At 36.2% G+C, this 20,699-nt stretch overlaps 1 protein-coding gene across 2 annotated transcripts in view; it reads right to left on the bottom strand.

Moving 5' to 3' along the window:
* Positions 1–19,789, bottom strand: part of LOC115217449 (transmembrane protein adipocyte-associated 1 homolog) — a 36,612-nt gene extending 16,823 nt beyond the window's left edge. Inside the window, exons 1-4 of one of the 2 annotated variants that reach the window (XM_029787153.2) lie at positions 19,611–19,728; positions 5,455–5,559; positions 2,299–2,624; positions 1,088–1,220 (exon numbers count right to left, since the gene is read on the bottom strand). In XM_029787153.2, coding sequence (XP_029643013.1) covers positions 1,088–1,220; positions 2,299–2,573 — 408 coding nt within the window. In that variant the 5' untranslated portion in view covers positions 2,574–2,624; positions 5,455–5,559; positions 19,611–19,728. Of the gene's footprint in view, positions 1–1,087; positions 1,221–2,298; positions 2,625–5,454; positions 5,560–19,610 lie in introns of both variants that reach the window. The other variant, XM_029787152.2, reaches the window with a different exon arrangement.
* Between the last annotated feature and the right edge of the window lie 910 nt (positions 19,790–20,699).

Genomic DNA, 20,699 nt, shown 5'->3' on the forward strand with positions numbered 1-20,699 from the left:
GCCAGCCATGTCACATTTTGTGCCATGCTGAATCTTCCTGAGAACTACATTAAGGGTACATGCATCTGTGGAGTGCTCAGCCACTTGCACATTAATTTCATGAACAGACTGTTCTGTTGATCAGATCAACTGGAACCCTTGTGGTTGTAACCAACAGAGTGTCAGTTATAGTTATATTTAATTATAAAAAAAAACAAAAAACAGTAGAATTATTTTATATGCATTGAATGGGTATGGAGGTCCAGTAGAGTAAGGAGTCCATTGGCAAGAAATGGTTGAGAAACACTGCTGATCTTCAAGCTGTATAACATTGTGTGTGTGTGTGTGTGTGTGTGTGTGTATATATATATATATATATAGTGTTTGTGTATAATCCTAATAAATCAGGATTATTTACCCTGTGTGATGTAATGACAATAATACAAGTCTTCATTTAAAGGCTAGGTGAAGAGTGGTCATTGTGACATCTGGTTAATAATATCAAAGTAAAAGAATACAATCAGTTGTTGGCTGATGATCAAAACCCACTTCACCTATCCAGTAAAAAACTGAGTACAACCAATTCATGGTGAAGCATGGTTTGTGATGAAATGAATGCTTAATTGTGTAGGTAATGGAACAACAACCCTGAAATATTCAGGTTGTCATGTTATACACTAACATTAATGTTCACCTTCACATGAAATAATTGCTATAAACCAAAGAATAATGTTATTCATGCAGCATAAACCAATTAATTCATTCGTGATCCAAACAAACTCACACCAAGTGTTCTTTAGTATATATCTACCAACTCACAACATTTTACATCATCCAACATACATTAACCATTACCACAGTTTCCATGTAACAAGCAACAAGTCTCTCTCTCTCTTTCTCTTGTATACACACATGCATGAACATAAACACAACTTCTTTCTCAATTAACTAGCACAGAGTCCATCTCCTGTCTTCATTGCTATACAAACACAGTAAATGGATTCAGTGCTCGGGTTTTCTGACTGACCTTTGTTTTAAACAAAGTGTATCAAATATAAACAGGAATGACTAGATTTTGACAACGAACTGGAAAACACAAGGTACTTACCAAAGCATAAAAGACTAGAAATATTGGACTATTTTTATTCCGTAATTTGACAATAGCATTTCTGGACCGGAAGAAAAGGAAGATTAAAAATAATACATTTGGGATTAAAATTATCAAATCCCAAATTCGAACCCTGAAAAATAAATTAAAAATAGATCAAGCAAACAAAAGCAAATATGTAGCATTATTTAGGCTGAGTCATTACAAACATAGTCTGAGTAGATTTATTTATGAAAAACCACAATCATTAAAGTCTATACTCTTGCTTTTATTTAATTTTTATGAATCTGTAATTAAATCACAAGTCTGCTCAATCATATACTTTGACTGTGTTTAAACATGTAAACTTTATTTTATGTAAGATTTCAATGTGTCCATAGTAACTGTGAGCAAATGGATGAAAACATTGAAATTCTATGCAAGGTAAAGATCAATATATTTAATCCCAGACTAAGCTAAATATAACAAATACAGTATCTGATATGAAATAGAGAGCAAGCTGATCACAATACAGTGTTAGTATCACACAAAAATATATCATATTACCATTCTGCATCGCCAACTACCTGTAACAAAATATCGGATATCAAGGATCTTATGCCCCAACCAAATCCACTTTAGTTTCAAAATCTATTGAGTCACTGCCAAGTTTTTAATTGGCAGTCTCTCTCCCATAGATCTATTCAAGCAGAGTATAGTATGACAACTATTATGTCATTGAAACCCTACAACTATCAATTACAACAGAAATTACTCTCAACATGTCTTTAAAAAAAAGAAAAAAACAAGGGATATATTGGATGGTCTAGTCCTACGTAGATTGTGTCTAAATAAGAGACAGAATGGTGAGGACTGGAATGCCTTGTATCACAGGTTTGCTGGATCAGGACTAACCTGGAACTAAAAATAGCAGCAACACTGCTACCACTACAAATACTAACTGCATAAGCTTAGGCACAATTGAATCATCATCATTATCTAATATGCATGGTCTTCCAAAATGTTTCCAAGCGCTGGATCAGCTTGATTTCATGTGTCTAAGTCTAATCAAATACAGGTGAAAAGGTTATTTAATCACAGCAACTACAGTTGCTAATATGACACAGTTTTGGAGCAAAATATCAAGCAAATTGTTATGAAATAAAATGGAACAATGTATATGGCATGTAAAAATACTGAACAGAATTATATAAATTTTTACACTTCCTAACCTCTCCTTTATATCTTTGTAAAGGACTTGTAAGCAAAATGGTTCTTCTTGGAAAGTTGTATTAGCAAAGGGCTCAAAATTGGGAGTTGTGTGAGCATCAGTTGTTGATGTCGTCAGTGTGGTCATTGCTCCTGTTGTTACAATCGTGGAAGTCATTGTAGCATTGGTACTATCTAGATATTTCAGTGGACTGTTGGAGAAGAATACATGTGATGTAGCTGTTGCCTTGGCCATCATATGCACATTGAAACTGTCAAATTTCTTTGCGTCACCCATCTTTGTACTGCAGTATGTGTGCAGCTACAACTTCTTTCAACTCATTGCCCCCTAAAAGAAGTTTAAAAAAAAATTTATGTGGATTAAAAAAAAAGATTTATATATCGATTAAAATTTTCTTTTAAAATAACCTTATATTTGATGTACACTCACTCAAATCATTCTCTAATATAATACAAAAGAAATATTTAATCCAGTAATACACAAATAATGAATGCAAACAAAAATAGCTTTTGACAATGAAATTCTGTGGGTTTTGTATCAGGTGGATGATAGAATCAGTAGAGCATCAAACAAAATATATTGTGGTACTCTGTGAAATCCTTTTACATTCTGAGTTAAAATGTTACTCAAATCCACATTACATTTCATCTTTCCAAGGTCAATGTAATTGACAATATTTTAGAGATCAGTATCCCAGCATGACCAAAAACCAATGAAAGAAACCAGTAAAAGAGAAAAAACAGTATGTACTTCATGACTAATAGAACTAACAAAATCTAAAAGTGTATTGCCATAGAACTATATAAGTCCATTTCATTTAACTGATTTCATTTTACATAACTGAAATTTCTATTCTATTTCTTCTTGTATGAGTAGCTGGTTTTATTTTATGTCCACCTTCTGTGATATGTGGAATAGAGCATATATGTTGAATTGTCCTGGGTTGCATACTTAATAAGCAAATAACATGATTGAAAAAAAAATGCTTGAAATATAAAGCAATAATTTTTTTTTATATGGTTAAATTTCTTTGGCTTAGTAATTAGTAATGAAAACAAGTGCATTTCCTAGCTTCTAAGACACCAGGGATGAGACAAATTAATCAATCAAGGAAACAAACATGACAAATCAGTCGCACCTAATTGCTTGGTGTTTGGAAGTTAGATGTAAGGTGAGAGATATGAAATTGGTTGCTAATGTGATGTTAAACGTGAAGTGGGAAAGTGTGTTTAGTCATGTCAGTGTTATCAACTACCCTAGCTATCTATATCATAGCAGATTAAATGTCAATGTTCATGTATAATACTCTTAGCAGTAAAAGCAATTCCCAGTCAAATATTTCATACTTTATTTTTATCTGTGTTTGTTTAATTCCATGTGCAATTGTCCATCTATCTACCTGTATATTGGCAAGGATCAGTTAATCAATGTTCTTGAAATGTTGGACTATTGTCACAACCAAACACTAATAGAAAACGTTGGTGGCAAACACTTTGAAGTAAGAGACTTAAGGTCCTAGCAAGTCAAACAAGCAATTCGATTCAAACTTCCAATTTTTGACTGAAGGTTGCATAAGAAATATTCATGGGAAAAGCATATACATCAAAACTTCACATTTCAAATAATCCAAGGCATTGTGATTATTTGAAATATGATATTGTGATGCTCATATTTTCATCTTTCATTCCTTTACCAGTTTCAGATATTAGATTGCAGCCATGTTGCTCCAGTGCCTTCAGGGGTTTTATTACTGAAAGGGCTTAATATTTTGTCCGGGACTTGAATTAGGAGAAGGGCAAGCAAACATGACCTGAACATTAAAAGGACATAACTGAATATTACGTAGATTTTTTAGTTCAACTTACTGCCATTTCTGCTATCATAGTCTATATAGGTGACAGGCTTCTGCACAATTTCTGTCTATGAAATTTCACCTGTGAAGTTTTGGTTGACCTGACACTATGGTAGATATACATGATGCAGTGAGATATTATTTAAGAAATTAACATCATTTTTCATAGAGGTATGAAGCCCCAACATAGCTCAACTTGAACAGGCATAACCAAAAGTTATGATGTCCATGCATTAGATGAATGTGTGCAAGATTACATGTATTTGTGAGTATGTAAATGGCAACAGCAATAATAAAGAGTAATTCTAGAAAAGCTATGTTGAGATTCCTGATAGGGAGTAAAGAAAACTTTGCTTTCCAATACCAAGAAGGGTCTCATTAACAATGACCAAATAGTCAAAGTTAAGAGGTCATACCTATCTTCCGACACATGAACAGGAATAGAGTAGAAAGAGTCACCACCTGATACCTGCCTCCTAAGAAACATCAACTGGTATTAGCATCATCTATATTTCCCTAAGAAACTTTCTCATTATATGATCAACAATTTCTATCAGTACACCACTGGAAGAATTCCTTATTAATATGTGTTCCACTACAGACTGAAAAGGATAACAACAGAAAGGGAAAACTGCACTGAAAATCATTTGTGTTCCACTTATCTTCAAGCTAAATATTTACTAGTGTTGCTATACAAAAAAACAGCAAGCAATATTGTCTCAGGCAATAGCCACTAAAGGTATATGTAACTAGACAATATCTAGTTAACATTTTTCATACCAACCCACCTGTGACTTCACCAGGTTCTTTGATACAAACTTCATGTTTTAGTGATCTGAATCAAAATCTTCCATTAAAATCTCATGTTTATTTCTGTCCCAAATATCAGCTTAACATTGGATGGCTCAGTCATTAGAGTATCAGGCTCACAATCATGAGATAATGAGTTTGATTTCTGGACCAGGCTGTGCGCTGTGTTCTTGAGCAAGATATTTTATTTCACGTTGCTCCAGTTCACTCATCTGTAGATATGAGTTGCGATGTCACTGGGGTTAAACTGTATCGGCCATTGGTGGCATGGAGAGGGGAGGCTGGTATGCATGGGCAACTGTTGGTCTTCCATAAACAGCCTTACCAAGACTTGTGCCTTGGAGGGGAACTTTCTAGGTGCAATCTCATGGTCATTCAGGACCAAAGGGGGTCTTTACCCTTCTTTATTGCACACAAAATATACATACTAAACACACAGACAAGTACGCACATACAGACACAGATGCAAATGCATGCACAGATAAGGATACACACCATAGAAAGACAGAATAGACTAAACAGCACAGGAGGAGACACATGGGATGGAGAGTTGCTGGAGAGGTCACAGGTTGTGTGATGAAAGATTTCAGACAATGGACACTAAAATAAAAATAATAATATAACAATAAAGCTGAAGTGAAGACCAAGTGCATGTGGTTAATTGGCAAAAAGAAAAATATGACTATACCCAAATATAACAATATTGACCAATTTATTTTACTAAATCATTCATTGCAAAATTATTTATGTTCCAAATATCAGCGTAATACTGAATAGTTATTTTACCAAATCATTCATTGCAAAATTATATTATATTATTCACTACTACATCCTTTTTGCTGCACTAAACCAATAAGCTGAATTCATAGAATATATGACCACTTTCACTTTCAAAGTTAGTTAATAGATATTCCAATGTTGAATGAATGAAACAGAACTACAGATAGCATCCTAAATGCATACACATGTGCATGCATGCATGTAAGGCATCAACATATAGTACTGTTTACCTTACATATAACAGGCATACATAAGACTCAACACATTTATAACAATTATATATCTTATAACAAGGATGTATTCAGGACTTTTATGTTTTTATGCCAGAAATTAAAGCATGCATATATATATATATATATATATACAGGGTTGGCCAAAAGTCACCTGACAATAAAAAATATTTAATTCCAAGATTTATTTATGTTTAACAACTGAATGATTTTAATAACAGCATCTAAATATGAAACATGAAAATTGTTCAAACTGAAGTACTTGAGCAACATATGTTTCCATTTGAGTCAATACAGAATTATAGATAGTATTTATAGAATTTTAATTTACTGTCGGGTGACTTTTGGTGTGTGTGTGTGTGGTGTGTGGTGTGTGTGTGTGTGTGTGTGTGTGTGTGTGTGTGTGTGTATATATATCATCATCATCATCGTTTAACGTCCGTTCTCCATGCTAGCATGGGTTGGACGGTTCGACCGGGGATCTGGGAAGCCAGAAGGCTGCACCAGGCTCCAGTCTAATCTGGCAATGTTTCTACAGCTGGATGCCCTTCCTAACGCCAACCACTCCGTGAGTGTAGTGGGTGCTTTTTACGTGCCACCTGCACAGGTGCCAGGCGAGGCTGGCAACGCCCACGGTCGGATTGGTGCATTTTACGTGCCACCGGCACGGAAGCCAGTCGAGGCGGCGCTGGCATCGGCCACGAGTCGGATAGTGCTTTTTACGTACCACCAGTCCAGGGGTCCTGGCTGGTTCAATTCGATTTCGATTTCACTTGCCCCAACATGTCTTCGCAAGCAAAGGGGGTTGGCATGGGTGCCTGTCGTCGGATGAGGTTCTATATCGACTTCACTTGCCTCAACAGGTCACCGAGACGGAAGCCAGTCGAGGCGGCGCTGGTACCGGCCACGATTCGGATAGTGCTTTTTACGTATCTCCGGTCCAGGGGTCCTGGCATCTGCCGGGTGCCAGTCATAGGACTGGTTCAATTTCGATTCCGATTTCACTTGCCCCAACAGGTCTTCGCAAGCAAAGGGGGATTGGCATAGGTGCCAGTCGTCGGATGAGGTTTGATATCGACTTCGCTTGCCTCAACAGGTCTTTGTGTGTCCAAGGGAGGAAAGGCATGCATAAGTGGGCTGGACTCACTTGTCCTGCCTGGTCTTTTCACGCACAGCATATTTCAAAAGGTCTCGGTCGCTGGTCATTTCATCAGTGAGACCTAAAGTTCGAAGGTCTGCTTCACCACCTCGTCCCAAGTTTTCCTGGGTCTACCTCTTCCATGAGTTCCCTCAACTGCTAGGGATTGGCACTTTCTCACACACCTATCTTCATCCATTCTCGCCACATGACCATACCAGCGCAATCGTCTTTCTTGCACACCACAACTGATGCTTCTTAGGTACAACATTTCTCTCAAGGTACTAACGCTGTCGAGTATGTACACTGACATTACACATCCATCAGAGCATACTGGCTTCATTCCTCATGAGCTTACGCATGTCCTCAGCAGTCACGGCCCATGTTTCACTGCCATGTAGCATGGTTGTTCGTACACATGCATCATACAGTCTGCCTTTTACTCTGAGCGAGAGGCCTTTAGTCACCAGCAGAGGTAAGAGCTCCCTAAACTTTGCCCAGGCTATTCTTATTCTAGCAGTTACACTTTCAGCGCACCCAACCCCACTACTGACTTGGTCACCTAGATAACGGAAGCTATCAACTACTTCTAGTTTTTTCCCCTGGAAAGTGACGGAAGTTGGTTTCTGCAGATTTTCGGAGGTTAATGCTCCCGAGCATCTGCCACATACAAAAACTATCTTCCCAGTTAGCCTACCTTTGACATTGCTGCACCTCTTATGTGTCCATAGCTTACACTGGGTACATCTTATAGAATTTCTACCTACACCTTTTCTACAGATCGAGCAGGGCCATCATATATATAAATATATATATATCACACACACATATACAGGGTGTAACGGGTAAATTGTTGCCATTTTATATTTTCAATTTTGTGCATGCACATTGTTTTGTTTTTGTTTTGTCAACTACAAAGTATAGTAGGGTTGACTGGGCATTGTCTATGAGAAAAACAGCACCATGACGCAGTTCACTCTTCCAGAAATTTGGAAATGACATGCTGTACTGCTTGGCATTCACGCTGGAAGCTCTAATATGAACATTTCAGAGTGCTTGGATGTCAATCTGAGGAGATGTACCAAGAGTGATAAAAAATCAAACATTCAGTCAACATCATAGTGTTTAGAGTGATCACTAGTGATAGCAATGTTATTCCTCCATTCATCTTCCCACATGGCCTCAAACTCAACATGGAGGCCTGAAATAGGTAGGTAGTGCTGCCCTGAGTCAAAAAGGTGGCTGTTGGAAGACCCTATGTCTGGCAACAGGACTCTGCACCATGCCAGACAAGCAGGAAAACCTAGTCAAGGCTGTCAAACAATTTCTGCAACCACATCACCCCTAAAATCTGGCCACCTAACTCCCCAGACTGCAACCTCCTCAATTATTTTGTGCAGGGCACGGTTGAGTGAGAGACCAACAAAACTTATAACACCAAAGATGAACTGAAGGCAAGAATTATGGCAGCATTCACCAACTCAAACAAGGAAAACGTCCAGAAGAGTTGCAGGAGATCCCAAAGTTGTCTGGAGGCCATGGTTGAAGCCAATGGCAATTTTATAAAATAAATTTACTCTTTAGAATTTCAAGATATTTTTATGTAATTTTGGTAAATATATCTGTTAAAATGTGATGTCAGTGTTATTTTTATTTTTGCGTAATTTAGATGACAGTTTATCCATCGCACCCTGTATATACACATAATCATTTATTCCTTTGTCATCTTACTTTCTTATATATATATATCGTCAGTAAAACATAAATCCAAAAGAGAAGCACTCTCTAAATTATAGAGCAGTAGAGTATTTAGAGAAAGATAGTTATGGCAAGTTCATAGGGTTACCCATGGTTTCGCATTCATAAAGCACTTAGCTTTACATGTCTCATCAGACCTTGACTATCTTTCTCTAAATATATATATATTTCACTTGGCAACTGCTTCAACAAATTCTGTGTGATCCATGCAAGCATAGAAAAGAATATGTTGAAATGATGATGATGATGATTTAGATAGACTGACTGAGAGAAATGCAGTGGGGTTAAATTACTATCGACTGGATGTGTCAAGTGCTTATGAGATTTAAAATCAGTATCAGGTTTTAAAAAGATAAGCAGGAGAAACTGAACTAAACAGGCAAGCGATAAAAACAGTATAAATACAGCTATCAGCAGATGAGGCCAGGGACATTATCCCAAGGATATCTTATATGCTCATATAACAATGTCCAATGTGTGTGTGTTAATATCTAACATAGAAGATGAGAAAATGTAACATCACCAACAATATTTGAATGTCAGGTCTACTGTAAAATATATAGCTGTGCTAGCAGCTACGCTAAAGCAAACATCACAATATTCACTGACCAAATTAAGAGATTTAACCTAATTAGCTAAGATTATAAACCAATGTCCAGTCAACAGAAATCTTAGTCCACACAATATCAAGGTTTGGTATTATACATTTACAAATGATGATATGGAAAATTACTTTTATAATCAACTGAGTAATGATCACAATTTCAGTATCACACACTCCATTGATGCCACACATCACTGATACTATCAAATAATGTCCAAGTATTTAGAACCATACTGCAAACAGTACAAGTTACCATCCCTCTTTCTGTTATCTACAAACACACCATAATAAACTACTGTTAGCTGTATCCATCCCAACTGCTCTGTGCAACTACTTTTATTCTTAAATCAATATCCACTGCCAAATCCATATATAATTAGTCTCAACAATGAAATTAGGCCTCAAGAGGGGCATATTAATCAACCTGCTTTCTCTTACTTCCAAAGACGCCAAAAGTAAACTGCAGAAGACTACTTATTGATTTCAAATTTTGGCAGGAGGCCAGCAACTTTAGGGGAGGAGTTAAGTCAATTACATCAACCCCAGTACTGAACTGGTATGTATTTTATCGACTCTGAAAGGATGAAATGTAGTCAACCTCAGCTGAATTTGAACTCAGAACATAAAGACAAACAAAATACTGCTAAGTATTTTGCCCAGCATGCCTGTGATTCTGCTAAGTATTTTGCCCAGCATGCCTGTGATTCTGCTAGCTCACCATCTTAAAGACTGCTTGTTAACATGTAAACAAGTATGAACTTAGACAAAACTCACATAATGGTATAAAGGTTTTGAAAGCATAGGTCATAAGTGATATCCCCTCATGGGGCAAAATTTTCCAGCAAGACAAAATATGTATAAAATGATCCCACATTATTAATAAGCCATGATATATTGCTACACTAGTAGATATTTTTATTATTAGCAGAGGATAAGGTAGTGAGTTGGTAGAATCATTAGCATGTCAGGCAAATGCTTAACATTTCTTCCAGCTCTTTAAATTCTGAGTTCAAATCCAACTTTGCCCTTCATATTTTCAAAGTCAAAAAAGTACCAATTGAGCACTGAGGCTGATGTAATCAACTAACATCTTCCCTCAAAACCATTGGACTTCTGCCAAAATTTTAAACAATTATTAGCAGTAGATGGCCTTTTATAGATCTGCGTACTTACATTTCATTGGGTGAAAGAGTATCAGATGCCTAATGTAAAAATTAGCAGTTTATTATACCATCACTACTTCAGTACTGTGTCCATATAGGATTACATCCTACCCTGATGTAATCTCCAGGGATACAGGCATCCAGCAACAGGACCTCCGAAATGCCATGATGGATCGTGAAGTCTGGCGTAACATGGTAAATTCCATTGTCTCGACCACGGTCGAACAATGATGATGATGTCTGTGTCCATAACAAAACTTTCAATGACCCAGTTCACCAAACTATAAGTGGGTACAATATAGTTGAATGATCATGAGAATGCCGCTCAGGTAACATACTGCACACATTACACAAAATCAAATCTATAGTTGTAACAAAACGGAGAGTGAAGATAGTACAAACATATCCAGAGGCAACATTGCACTCTACACAATTAACCACTCCAGGTCAAAGTGTGTAATATCATACTCATCAAGGCAAAGATATCATATAAGCTGTTGGCTGCCTGTCACAAGGGAAGTTTGATTAATGCTGACCTGGAACTAAAGTGCATAACACTCAGCATGAAATGTTGAACTAGATTAATAACGACAACAAATATTTAAAGGCCATTACCTAAGTAGGGTTTCGTCTTGCAGAACACCTTGACAGTCTTCATTTTTAACCATAGTTTTTTTAAAATTCTTTTTTAATGGTTTCAGTCATTTGACTGCAGCCATATAAGAGCACCACCTTGAAAGGTTTTTAGTCAAATGAAGTGACCCCAGTACTAATTTCTTTTTAAAGCCTAGTACTTATCCCATCAGTCTCTTTTTGCCGAAACGCCAAGTTACGGGGACATAAACACAGCAACAATGGTTGTCAAGCAAGTGATTGAACACACACACAGAGCGCCTTGTTTCCCTGGGCATGGATTCACTGAAGCTCCGGCGTCTAGCGACGGACTTGGTAAACACCCACAAGGTTATCAACCACCTCACCAACAACAACACTGAACACCTTTTTGATCTCCATGTGTCTAACACACGTGGACATGCCTACAAAGTCAGAAAACAGCACAGCTCCCATGACTTTCGGAAACATTTTTTCACGCTCAGGGTTGCTGAAGCGTGGAATAAACTGCCTGCATCAGTTGTTGACTGCCATGACCCTGCATCCTTTAAGGCCCTCATGCTTCCCGAAATCCGTCGAAACTACACCTGATTATATATACACTTTAGATGAGTTGTAGTGCACCTGAGCACTGTACACAATTATTATTATTATTATATTATATATATATATATATATGACTGGCTTCTTTCAGTTTTCACTCTCAAGGTTTTGGTCAGCCCAAAGCTATAGTAGAAGACACTTGCCCAAGATGCCGTGCAATGGGACTGAACCTGGAACCATGTGGTTGGGAAGCAAGCTTCTTACCACACAGCCACACCTGTGCCCATACACATCATGGTTCCAATATTGAAGCAGTGTTTTACAGTTGGACCCTCTTGCTGATACCAAACCCCTTAACTTTTGATTAACAAGCAGGGAGGGATAACATGTGCCTATTCTAAAACCTGGGATAACGAATAGTATGGAATGTTATACTGACACTTCTATCAGTGTTTAATGAATAGATAATTAATGAAACAAAAATATTTCATTTTCTAAACCAGCAGAATTAGTTATTGGTAACCCTTCATCTACTGGCAGAACAACCAATTCATAAAGGGAGAGGTGGAATGTGGAGGTAATAACAATGCTATTGTTAAAGTAACTATCACATGTTCAACAGCTAACTCGAAACAATTGTCTCCTATTTCATACTTTTAGGGCAAGTGAGAAAAACTTTCTGTGTGTGTGTGTATATATACATATATATATATATATATATATATATATATACACACACACATTCTGTATAGCTTACAAAGTTATGCAACAATAACATAATTATACTTGTTAACAAGACCAGATACAGAAACAATTTCTAAAAAAACCATGTATTATAATGTTTTTGACTTGGATTAAAATTTTTATGAGTATAAGAGATAAAGTATAGATATATATTTGCACACTTGTGTGTGTGCACGCACGCACACATGCATATTCACCTTAGTGCCTACATATGCACACATATTCTGTAACTGATTCCTTTACACATTTCTATGAAAGGTGTAGTCTTGTCATTTCACATACACTATATATTAATATGCACAGCTTCAAATTCAAATATACAGTTAAACATTATCGCAATCAATATTATCTATAAGACCTCCCCCAACATGTGGAAGTGTGAGAGATCATGATGACTCTCTAAGTATAATTAAAAGATTTGTGCAGCTAGAAATTTTGGGGTTTGTTGTTTTTTAGGAGTGGGGGATGGGCTTGTTTTTGGCTTTGTGTTTTAAAGCTTGTCCCATTTACAAATCATTAGTTGTTGGGATATTATAATTTTAATAAGTCTTAATGTATGTAAGAAGAGGTTTGAAATCCCAAGTGAGCATGTACAATCTCTTGACATTCCTTTTTGATAATTATACATTGTTTGAAGGCATGTGTCTCAGTGGTATTCAGCTCACAATTGTAAGGTCATGAGTTCAATTCTTGGTGGTGCATTGTGTCCTTGAGCAAGATATTTTATTTGACATTGCTCCAGTCCACTCACCTGACAAAAATATGTTGTATCTATATTTCAAAGAGCCAGCATTGTCACATTGTCATGCTGAATCTCCCTAAGAACTACATTAAGTGTACATATGTCTGTGGAATGCTCAACCACCTGCATGTTAGTTTTACAAGCAGGCTGTTTGGTTGATCAGATCAACTGGAATCCTCATCATTGTAACCAACAGAGTGCCAGTAGTAGGTAACATTATTTGAGAAGCACATCTCTACCTTTCCAAGTACAAATTAAAATAATCTCGAAATAAAATAATCTCATGAATAAATTAAATAAATCTCAGAACAAATTAACTATTTAAATATAATATAGGATCTGTTTAGGTTATTAATCTTTGAACTTAGATTGCTTTGTTTTAAATTGGAATTTATTTCATCATTTGACTTCAGTCTACAATTGCTGTGTTTACTTATGGGTAACAAAAGTCACCTTTAATATAACAACAGTTTATGTCAAGCTACATTTACCAATATTTCATGATGTGTCAAACATAGAAGCTAGTGGAAGCCATACAAGAAGTCTGCACTTGTATGCACATCCTGTCCACCACTGAACCATTAAAACACTGGGAATCCATAATTGCAGTATATCAGTGCTAAGAAGACAACAGTATATAAGTGAAGATCATATATTTGCACCATGGAGGGTCTCCATGACAAACTCAAGAAGTTAAAATATAAACAAATGAAGTCACTTGTTGAGTGGTTAAACAAATGCCCACAATTAATAATCTTCTATCTTTTGTTTCAGTCATTCGACTACAGCCATGCTGGGGCACCACCTTGAAGAAATTTTTAGTCAAATGAATCAACCCCAGTACTTTTTTGTTAAGCATGGTGTTTATTCTATTGTTCTCTTTTGCCAAACTAAGTTACAGTGATGTAAACACACCAACACCAGTTGTCAAACAGCAGTGGAGAACTGACACAAACACAGACACATATATAAAACCCATGCCAGCATGAAAGGTGGACATTAAATGATTATGATATATATATATCATCATCATCACTGTTTAACGTCCATCCTCTATGCATGCACAGATAGGATAGGAGCCAGTCAGGTAGAAAAACTACCCTGGCTACTGTGTCTGTTTTAGCAGAGTTTTTACAGCTGGATGCCCTTCCAAATATATATATAACAGATACTTTTCAGTTTCTGTCTACCAAATCCACTCACAAGGCTTTGGTTGGCCTAAGGCTATACTAGAAGACACTTGCCCAAGGTGCCATGCAGTGGAACTGAACCCAAAACCATGTTGCTGGGAAGCAAGCTTCTTACCACACAGCCATCCCTTTTTAAAACATTTACATTCAATGAATAGACTGATTGTACATCTTTATTCAAGTATAATACATACCCTTTTTCTTGATCTTTAAAACTAAAATTTAGGGGTGCATGTTAAACACAAAAACTGAATGCCCTGGTCCAAAGTGCATGGCCGTATTTGGAAAACTAACCAATAACTAAATCACTATAATATAAATTTTTCAGTAACAGTGATGATAAATTTTCACTATATTTTTTAAGTAAGCATTAATCCTCTTCATCAAAGAGAGTGGCCTTACACTTCTGCTGTGGAGGACGGGTCTTCATGAGTACAGCAAGGTGCCAGATATCTCAGTCCTTTGTCATCTCTTCTAAAGGGTTCAGTGTCCTGAGGTCATTCCTACATTCCAAAAGCTATTATCTAGCATTATAAAAAGGCAGAAATTGTTGTCAGGGGTCTCTTACCTTAATAGTACAGAGCGCTCAGCCAGAATGTGAGAGGTACAGGGTGTGATTCTCTGTAGAGGCTAGCTGGTCACTTTTTTCCGTCTTCTAAAGGGTATTTATTTTATTCTTTTACTTGTTTCAGTCATTTGACTGCGACCACACTGGAGCACTGCCTTAACGGGTTTTTTAGTTGAAGAAATCGACCCCCAGGACTTATTCTTTGTAAGCCTAGTACTTATTCTATCAGTCTCTTTTGCCAAACTGCTAAGATATGGGGACATAAACACACCAACATTGGTTGTCAAACAATGGTGAGGCAACAAATACAGACAAAGATAAACACATAAATACATACAAGACTTTGGTTGGCCCAAGACTATAGAAGGCACTTGCCCAAAGTACCATACAGTGGAACTAAACCTGGAACCATGTAGTTGGGGAGCAAGCTTCTTACCACACAGCCATGTCTGCACCTATTTATTCAATCTTCTAAGTTGTCTTCACAGCAACCCTGTGCTCCAGAATTCCTTTATTTTCTGTAGAATTTTGATGTGATTCTTTTATTTTCAGAATGATATTGTAGAGTGAAAGGATAGATGTGACCAGTTTGAACATAAAACAGAAAGAATATTTGGGGAGGATATGGTCAGTTTAAATGCTAAAGGGTTAAATATCTAAATTTTATATCTTTAATAGTCATCACACATAATTGTTTATATCAGAGATTATATCAATTTGTCCAACTAAATATAGCAAAATTTTACTCATAATTGCTGAGATGAAATAATAAGGAAATGAAATTGACATTAGTGCCAATGAAACACTTTTTTTTTAGATATAATTTCATAATCTACAGATGCTGTTTGTCTATGGTATCATCCCATGAAATTACAAACTGAAGCATTTTTCAGAAAATTTAAAATGTTATCTGAGCTTATTCAGATTTTAAAAACTTGTGAGTGGATTTCGTAGATGGAACCTGAAAGAAACCGTGTGTGTGTTTCCTCTTACCTAGACATCACATGATGGTTGTAAATGAGCATGATAGAAGTGACATTCTTCATGAAAAATGTCTAGCTATGGGAAAACAATATCTTGCTTTTAAACAGGTGAGGGTCAGTCACAAGAAAGGCATCTGACCATAGAAAATCTGCCTCAACAAATTCATTCTTACCCATGCAAGCTTAGAAAAGTGGATATTAAAAGATGATGATGATATTTACTGTCCTCAGAATATCATGCCGCTGCTAAAGAAGTTTCTTTTTAAGCCATTACATTCTCTTTCTCGGTCCAATTTTCAGTGCAATCTCTAAACTAACTGGACTGAAATAAATATACTAAAGCAATCAACATCCTGCTTGGTATTGAGTACAGCAGCAAATATTCTTTTTTAAATGATCTCACAGATCTCTCAAAAATGCTTTACTCTTCTACTCAGCACCATCCAATGTTAACTATTAAAGAATATCATCCCAGTACTCTAGGGATTTCATCTCATAGAAAATACAATCTAGTGTTCAGTTCAGCAGTAAATAGCTTTGTTAATATCTTTGCTATCAACACATTATGTTAATTTGTTATTAATTGGAATTTTTTGTGTATCTATGCATGAATTACTATCCAAACATAATTTTTCATTGTTTTCATTGCTGCCATATAAAATCTGTATTCATAACATCTGAGCTCTTTAACTACTTATAATTCTAGTACCTCTTAAACTGGAATAGGTTTACATTTTTAGAGCTATGCCATGTATATTAAATAACACAACTTACACAACACATGAATTTCTCAATTGACTGACACAAACATCATCATTCTCATTTACAACCCATGTTCCATGAAGGCATGCAATATATAAATATCTCTCCCAACAAACACATGCAAATCTGACCATTATTAATGTTGAATATTTAGCTTCATAATAGCCCGTGTATGAATTACAGTCCAAACACAAGCTGTCTGAATGCTTTGCTGCCAATTTTCAACTTATATTCGCTACAAGTGTCAGAATGTGTAATACTTACGTACTTTGAATTCTAGTGCCACTTAAACTGGGTAAGTAAATGGACACTCATACATACAACTTTATTTTTATAACTGAGAATCCTTTATTATATAGAGACGTACATGTTTATATATTTACATATATAACATATATACAATACACATATTTATACACATGTATGTGTATATGTGTATGTATATATGTATATATATATATATATATATATTGACAATATTAAAAATAAGGATTACTCCGAAGTAGTAATAACATTACCTTTAATTCTGTAATTATATACTGCATTTATTGGATTTATGTTAACTGTTGAATAGCATATTTTGAATATCTGAAAGCAAACTGGTAATTGTTTGGGAGTAATCCCTTACTTTATATATATATATATATATATATATATATATATACGCACACACACACGTGGCTGTGTAGTGAGAGGCTTGCTTCCCAACCACATGTATCCACGTTCAGTCCTACTGTGTAGCAACTTTGGCAAGTGTCTTCTGCTACAGCCTCAGGCCAACCAAAGCTTTGTGAGTGGATTTGGTAAACAGAAACTGAAAAAAGCCAGTCGTATATATACATATGTAATGTGTGTGTGTATATATAAGCACAGGTGTGGCAGTATGGTATGAAGTTTCCTTCACAACCACATGATTTGAGGTTCAGTCCCACAGTGTGACAACTTGAGCAACCAAAGTCTTGCGAGTGGACTTCATTGAGAGAAACTGAAGGAAGCCAGTCACATGTATGCATGTATCTATGTATGAGTGTGTGTATGTTTGACATCATGTGGTAGTTGCAAATGAGTATAATTGTCACCTGAGTTATGTCGTTCCCTTCCAATATACTTCAAAGACAAGTCTGGCAATGGGAAAATATTAACTTGCTTGAAAACAAGTGAGGGTTGGTGACAGGAAGGATATCCATTCGTGGAAAATCTATTTCAATAAACTCTGACCGCCATGGAAAAATAGCTGTTAAAATGATGATTATGGTATATAACTTTATGATTTACCTTTTACTTGTTTCAGTCATTGGACTGTGGTCATGCTGAAGCACCGCTTTGAAGGGTTTAGTTGTACAAATCAACACCAGTACTTATATTTTAAGTCTGGTACTTACTCTATCAGTTTTTCTTGCCAAACATAAATAAAACAAACACCAGTTGTCAAGTGGTGGTGATGGAACAAAGATACACCACATACACACAACGGTGTTTTAGTTACTGTCTACGAAATCCACTCACAAGGCTTTGATCGGGTCGGGGCTATATAAAAAGAAAAAAAAAACTACTTGCACAAGGTGCCATGCAGTGGGATTGAACCCAGAACCAGAAGACTGAGAAGCAAACTTCTAACCAAACAGTCAGTATGACACACCTAGAAGCGAAATACCTTGTAGTAATTATTCCGGTTGTCTATGTTGTAAACTGAACCCAGCTGATGTCAACTATGTCTTTTGGGACCCATAAATAAGTACCAGTAAACGGCGTTAGACTTGTGGGACCGCTGGTGCCGAGTGGGATGCTTTGTATGATATTTGTATCTATCAGCCATCATGGAAAGAACTGGAAATACACTACGTACAAGCTCATAGTGAACCATCGAGCAACAGAGTGAGCCACGTTATTCGACCTACTGAGAGCAGACGATACATGATGATGATATAAAAGTACAGGGAATGTTTAGTGTTCCGAATGATGAAGAATATGTATGTGTGAAGTACCCGATATGGTGTAGAGTTGAAATTACGTCAACAACACTGAGCTTATTTATACAGCACCAGAGGAGAGTATTTAGAGAAAAGATCAGATGTGATGAGACGAGGTGAAACGCTTTAAAAGGCCTTAACGAAGCGAAACGAAAATACAACTTTCAGAGGCCACAAAGCATCCACCCCGTTCTTCTGACTAACTAACATTAAGTCCTCAAATGAATATTTAGATACATCAAACAGAAAGTGATGAATATATTTATCAATTTTCTACCCATAAATAAGTACATGTGAGTATATATATATATATATATAATCGATGAACTACAATTGTTATCAGGAAAGAAAAATTCAATGGAAAATGATTTTTGGTTAAGTTTTGGTGACAAAACCCGGAGAATGAGCTTGTACCTCATATAAGTGCGGCTCATTGAATGGAATATTTCACTAATTCTAAATTTTAGAGATATTTAATGCCGAAATAATTATTATCTAAAACTTCTTTTTCAAGAATTGTTCATTTATGAAAAAACATTTTAATCATTCATAATCTTAAAAAGCTTCCTAGTAATTTAAACAAAGCAATATATATTGTTAAAATATACGCTTTTAAAGCCATCATGTGTACAAACACACATTATACATATATATATATATACACACACACACACGTATATCATTATTCTTGCAGGTTTGTTTGGGTTTTGAAACCTAAACTAAAGGTCTGCTTCTCTCAAAAAAATTTTTTTTCGTCTCATGAGTAATTTAGTAGTTATATTAATGTATCGATTATGTGTTCATATCCATTGACAAATATCGGTACCTAATTATTGATCGTATTTATAAAGTGTATTTACTTACCAGAAGCGATGTAGACGACATACGAAGTAAAGATGGTGATTACAACGATAACAAGTAGGCGGAGACCTAAAACTGGAGGAGGTGAGGAGATATCGTGAGAGAGGGACATATAGACATAGAGAGAGAAGGGGAGAGAAGTAAGAGGCTTGCAGAGACAAATTCACCACTTCCGCTTCCGTTTAGTGTTACGAAATGAAGCGCAATTTTTTTCTCCGAATTTGAAACATAAAAATAAACGAAACGGAATTTCTTAAATTCTTATTACGTCATAAGCTTATATCCTTTTAATTAACATGTTTGAATTTTTTCTTTGACATATTTTAATTTTTAATTTATTTCTGCTTTTTTAAGGCTAACATATTGGCGAAAATTATCGATATTTCATCCTTGGATATTTTCACCTGCGATTATTTTTTTCGCAATTTCTTTTTCCGGTCGTTCAATTTTATATTTGTATAAATCAAGTTTGCTTTGGTTACCACTAATTAAGTTTCCTAAGAAACCACTTCTTGGAAACTGTGTGTGAAGTTTGATATTTGCAGTGGTGATATGTGTGTGTGTGTGTGTATGTATGTATGTATGTATGTATGTATGTATGTATGCATATATATATATATATATATATATATATTATATATATATAACACCACACATATATACATCTATTTGTATTATATCATCATCGTCATCATTTAGCGTCCGCTTTCCATGCTAGCATGGGTTGGACGGCTCAACTGGGGTCTGGGAGGTCAGAAGGCTGCACCAGGCCCAGTCTGATCTGGCAATGTTTCTACGGCTGGATGCCCTTCCTAATGCCAACCACTCCGTGAGTGTAGTGGGTGCTTTTTACGTCCCAGATGGGGCTGGCAAACGGCCACGGTCGGATGGTGCTTTTTACGTGCCACCAGCACGGGGGCCAGGCGAGGCTTACAACGGCCACGATCGGATGGTGTCTTTTACGTGCCACCGGCACGGATGCCCGTCGAGGCGGCGCTGGCAACAGCCACGTTCGGATGGTTCGCTTACATGCCACCGGCACTGGTATCACATATATATATATTTTATATATATATATATATAGTATATATA

Source organism: Octopus sinensis, linkage group LG11 (assembly GCF_006345805.1).
Source record: "Octopus sinensis linkage group LG11, ASM634580v1, whole genome shotgun sequence".
In the NCBI taxonomy this organism is placed as follows: Eukaryota; Metazoa; Mollusca; class Cephalopoda; order Octopoda; family Octopodidae; genus Octopus; species Octopus sinensis.